This window comes from Maylandia zebra, linkage group LG4 (genome assembly GCF_041146795.1).
Source record: "Maylandia zebra isolate NMK-2024a linkage group LG4, Mzebra_GT3a, whole genome shotgun sequence".
NCBI classification, from domain to species: domain Eukaryota; kingdom Metazoa; phylum Chordata; class Actinopteri; order Cichliformes; family Cichlidae; genus Maylandia; species Maylandia zebra.
Genome location: NC_135170.1, coordinates 24,974,281 through 24,980,107, shown reverse-complemented (window position 1 = coordinate 24,980,107; position 5,827 = coordinate 24,974,281). Strand labels below are relative to the sequence as shown.

Genomic DNA, 5,827 nt, shown 5'->3' with positions numbered 1-5,827 from the left:
AGATGATTTTAGAGGACACATAATGGGTCATCTGGTTGAGAATTTACTTCTGAGTCATGTTTGACATCTAAACAGGAACAACAAATCCAGGCAAATGGAAAAGTAGACTTTCATTACTAAGAAAAATATAACTGTCTTTACTTGATGATTGCTTCAAATGCTTGTGAAATCACAAGTTAACATCATACTACACTGCCCTCTTCTGTTTCAGGAGGATCCTGTCATCTTTAAGACAATGATATCTGAAAAATATCTGAAGGTAGAGTACTTGATGTTTTAAGATGGAGAGTAAGATGGGAGAATCATATCACCAATATAAGTGCACACAAGTATTTGCTATATTTTATGACTACATTAATGTCAAGTTTGTAGTAAAGAGGTTTTGAAAAGATTTGCATCATAAATCATAAACTATAATAAAATAACTTTCTGAGGAATAAATCTGACTCAGTATGCAAAGTTATTTTGTGAAAACATCGTTTAACATGATTGAAGTTAAATTTTATATAACTTCAATCAACCACCTGAAACCTTGCAATTTTTTTTCTATCAAAATTCCTCTTCTGTTCCTGTTGCTCTGTTTTATCTACTCTGTTTACCATACTCATCTTTATATCTCTCCATTAGATATCATCCGTTAAATTTTGTACATCAGTGCCAATTTAGGCAGGTTCATTAATGAGTTAAGCTATGCCCTCTACAGGATGTCCCTGGTAGTGACATATTTCTGACACATTTCTTTATGCCAGCGGCCAAGTTAAAAGTATCCCAGTAAATACATTTAGCTCTTACTAGTGTTCATATTCTGTGCCTTCACAACATGGTTTGAGTTCATTTTGACCTAGGCTAAAAACTCCCCCTGTCAAATCTCCTCAAATTTTGAGCTACAGATCTGTTTAGGATGTTTATAAAGCCATGTCTGTGTATATAATAAATGGATGATTAAGCTTTAATGGTTTCAAGAGCAGCGGAAATTTTTTTTTAAAGGTTTTACAATCACTTTTAGACAAAGCAACTATTGTCACACAATAATTACTATAATTTTAATCTAACTTATTTAAGAATAAATGGAGGAAAGACCCTGCTGTTATTTAACTAAAAAATCACCTTACCGTGATGTGATGGTGCTAACTACTCTACTACCATACCACCCTTTTTCAGGTCACATCTCTGGGTCAAGACACCCTCCAACCTCTGTATGACCTCTGTTGCATATAAGCAACACTGTTTGTAGATTCACCCATGACCCTTGTAAGACCAGCAGATGTCTCTGCAGGAACCCATTGGAAAAAAAAGTTTCAAGATTCATCTAAAGTCTTAATTTTCTTCATTTAACACTGACTGGATCTGAAAAGCTTTCAAATAGATGCTGGTTAAATTTTTACCAGAATAGTCTCATTTCGGGCTGAAAGAATAACAGAGTTTCTGCTGCTGTCAAATATCAAAACAGGTTAAACCTGACCCAAACACAATGTGTTAACTGTCTTCACTGAGGACAAACTTGCTTGACCAGTATGTGCATGTATGTCATTGACTGACACATATGTGCACTGACATTAATGAATAAATCCACAAACTCAGTAGATGCAACAAATATCTGTGCATAAATTACAGTATATTCTATTGAGTTTTGGGTAAATTCAACTTAATTCAAATCGGTTTTATTTATATAGCCTTGAAAGTTGCCTTGAAACACAGGACTTAGCAGTCCTTTGTCATGGGTCACTCATTTGAGACTAATAAACACCACATTTCAGCTGGGTATGAAGTTTGGAAAGACATTTTGGAAAGAATTAATGACCATTTGATGGTACTGATTGGGAGTGATTGTTAAAATATATACAATCAGTGTAAGTTGAAAATTGTAAATATCAGTGTATCATCATACATTATGTTTTTTGCACAGTTTTGTCATCTAATGCCATCTAACTTTTAAGGTACAGCAGCCTCAAGACCTAATACAGTTAAACATGTAATTAGTTGTCATGAAATTATATATAAGCTATAGATAATAAAATTACTTTTCAAACCAGTCCTAAAAGTGTTTATTCTAAAGTTAGGAGTCTAAAAAATTGGAAGCCAGCCCTCAGAGGTCTTAAAAAAAGCAGTTTTTGATACTTAATTTCGACCTTAGTGTTATTAGCATCAGAAGTGACTGCCTGTTTAATTCATATCCTCTGCCATAAATACACAGCAGTCAGTTCTATTTCATATTTACTTTCAAAGGATTATATTTAAAAATCCAACTTTTCATCAAAAATAACTTAATAGTTTTACGAGACTTGTTTGTGATTTTCAAAAAACATTATTCAGCATTTCGATTTAAAAAAATACTTTTGAATTAAATGTAAGCATCTCTTACTGAATAATTATAGCTAAAAACTTACAAAGCACCATTAGCATGGCAGATATATTTTCCTTATATTGAAACATTGCTACACTTTGTTCATTAAATGCTGCTTTCCTTTTCTACTTAAAAAATACAAATCCTGCATTCAATATATCTGACATAAGATAAATACCTTAAGCACTTGAGATAATATATTTTATGATGGACAGCATATTCAGTATATATTGCAGCTGGATCTAGTTTATATACTGATCTGTGGCTTAGCTACATTCACACAGCAAAATGTACATATCTCAAAATAAGGTATCAAAGCTTTTCAATACTTGAGTACAGTGTACATTGTTTCTCTCTAATATACCCACTTCATACCAGCAAAGCATGTAGAATCCTATTTCAATTAAAATGTTTGTACCTCCATCTGTTACTGAGGAGGAAAGAAAGCCCCATAATGTTTTTCCTGACGAGCTAATATGTTCAATTTACATCTGAAAGGTCTGAGAATGGCAGTGCTTTATATTGTGCATTTTGTTAGTCGCACTGAGAAGTAACTGTGTTGTATCCGTTTGATGATTGACTGGACTGACTTAAGATTTAATGATTTTCTTTCTTAAGTTTGTATCAAGTGCTTCAGGTTCAATGACCTTCGACCCCTTGCAGTAAAAGCAGAGAGAAAAATACATAAAAAAAAATTTCCTAGCCATACGTAATGTAAATAAATATAGTTATCAGCCTGTGTTGTTAGTCTGATTGCATGTTTACTTGTGTCATTAGCCAATATTGTAGCTCAGAACATTCAAAGATGTTTCTACAATAATCATATAACAGATGCTGCAGTTTCACTTTGATAATCTTTGATAATTAAAGAGAAAAAGACATATATAGACAGTTCTCCTCTCAAATGGTTTAATTTATGTAAATATTCTATGTCTAAAAACACACACAGTATGAACATGTTCACTTTTTGCTGTCAATAATTCGAGGCTATTTCTCTTGTGCTCTTGTATCATCACAAATGTATTCTCAATGTGGGGCCATCTATCAATATGGAATCCAGTAACAGGGTATATTATCTAAAAGATAAACTAATACTTTTTAATATTACCATTATGGAGACAAATATATCTGAAAGGAAGAACCCTCTGCAGGTTGCAACTTGTAGGACTGGCTCAGCAAGACAACCAACCCAGAGACTGACAGAAACTAGGAGTGTACGGGTTTCCCAGTATGGTGGTGATAACTGCACAGCACACTGTCAAAATGAGTCTTTGCATTTGTCATGAGGCTCCACCTGCACTGCCATATACAAGTGTTTTAACAGTTTGCTCAAACGTTTAATGTTAAACTTAGTGTATATTTTTAATATATCATTTGCAAGTATGTGTGTTTTTTAAGTTCTATCATCTCATTTTGTCTGCAAAAATAAATAAACCAAGGTCAAGTTCATATTAAATGTACCATTTTGACTTTCTTTTTTGGGCAAATGCAGACAAACTAAACAATCCTGAGATCGGGGTTGAATGTGCAGCTTGGCTTTGCGCACAAAGGTATTTGCTCCTGCTTGGAAACAGGGTGTTGAACAACAAACAGGGTAACACAACTAAAGTTAGCAGCTCTAACAGCAAAGTGATTGTTTTCTTCACCTTTTTAACAGTTCAATTACGTTACTGTGTCCACTTTTATTGGATTTACTATCTATGGGCTGTGATATGTGGTTCTCCAGCAGGTTGAACACGTCAGACAAGATTGCAGAACAAAAGGTTTTACTGTTTGAGGCTTCCTAAGATAAACACTTGCTTGGCGATTCTCAGTAAAGGACAAGTCACGTGTATAAACTTTTCCAAAGAATCAAGGAAGGAAACTGATAACATCTTAAAAATCCTCACTCCAACTAAAGCACATCACTCCATTTTCAGTAATTCTGGACACTGAATTACTCAATTCTTTGACCGAGGGATGCGGATCGCTGGGCTACATCAGTACAATCCAGGGAAAAACCGAAGCTGTCACTGCGAGTAAAACAAACAAAGACAGCAGGCAGAACAACCATCCCGTTGTCGTGCAAATCCTACGCCTGCGCTGGGGGCGAGCCACAGATATTACAACACCGGGCGCATCTCCTTCAGTCATGGGTCGCCCTTGGGCGCTTATGATGAATATCTGGGATCCCTTTTGGCAGGGGCTGATCCGCTTCTGTCGGCGAGCTCGCTGAGAAAAGCCTCTAAAGCAGCGAGTGATACAGTAAACTTCACTCCGTAAACTGTCTCCTGAGGAGCGCCGTGCGCTCTGCTGCTGTCCCACCGGCAAAGGGAGAGGCACCTTCAGGGTCTGCCGCTCTTTCGGATCATTATCGGCTTCGAGTGAGTTCCGCGCTTCATTTTGTTTTTCGATGAATGTAAGATGTCGGCAGATCGAGCAAACGATCGTGTTTCTGATATTTCCATCGCTGTTGATGGTCACCAGCGTTTTGACGAGACAATCGTGGCAGAAAACATGTCCGCAGCTCAAAGTTCGTTCGGTCCCAGAAAGATACTCGTAACATACCGGGCATTCTGGTCCGTCGTCCTGGCTTTCGTCCTTATAGAGTGCCATACTTCCAGTGTGAACTTAATACAGAGAGCATGAAAAGATAGACTTTGTTTACCCGTTGAGGGAAAGCTCCAAGTTCTTTCTCTTCGATACAACTCTCTTACTTTTAACTGTGGGTGGAGCAGAGGCGTGCATAAACGTGTGGCACAGGGTGGCAGTAATCCTTGAATGGTCTTACCTCCTGGGTAGGTCTTACTTTCAAACTTGTCCTGCCTTTCTCCAAAACTTAATTAGCTCTGACTGGATCTATTCTCTCAAGAATATTTTTTTTCATTTTCATTGTTCAATGATAAAAGCATCAAGATATTTCATCATAGTTTTTGCGCAATCGTTTTTATTTGATTATCATGTTGTTTTTGTCAGGTTGTTTGCAAAAACTATGCAAGGAAAGTTACTGGTTAACAAAATTAGTACACAGCAAATTCAAAAGTGTTAAATGTATTGGTGTTAGTAGTCTTCTTGCAAAAGTAGAGTTAATTTTACTCTAAGTAGAGTCACATTCTTTTAATGTAACTCTGAGGTGTAAAATGATAGTAGTTAAAACCGAGTGTTAAAAATTAGTGTTTCTATGTCAAATCTGGAGGTGTTAAAATGGAAACATTAACTCTTGACCTCTTAACTCCGAACTCCTAGAGGGGCTATGACCAGAGGTGGGTCGAGTATCCAAAAATTGTACTCAAGTAAGAGTAGCATTACTTTAAAATATTATTACCCAAGTAAAAGTGAAAAGTAGTCGTCAAAAAAGTTACTCGAGTAAGAGTAAAAAAGTACTTGGTGAAAAGACTACTCAAGTAGCGAGTAACTGTTTGAAATGTCCGATTTATTTTATAAATAAATGCTATCAGACAAACAAAATAAATATACAAATTTTAGTATTTTCAAAAGGAATAT

At 35.9% G+C, this 5,827-nt stretch overlaps 1 protein-coding gene across 1 annotated transcript; it reads right to left on the bottom strand.

The window, feature by feature from the left end:
- Positions 1–3,231: 3,231 nt before the first annotated feature.
- Positions 3,232–5,070, bottom strand: LOC101485926 (RING finger protein 222). Its single transcript, XM_004559493.2, has one exon. The coding sequence runs from the start codon at positions 4,937–4,939 to the stop codon at positions 4,319–4,321; it is 621 nt and encodes a 206-aa protein (XP_004559550.1). The 5' UTR covers positions 4,940–5,070; the 3' UTR covers positions 3,232–4,318.
- Between the last annotated feature and the right edge of the window lie 757 nt (positions 5,071–5,827).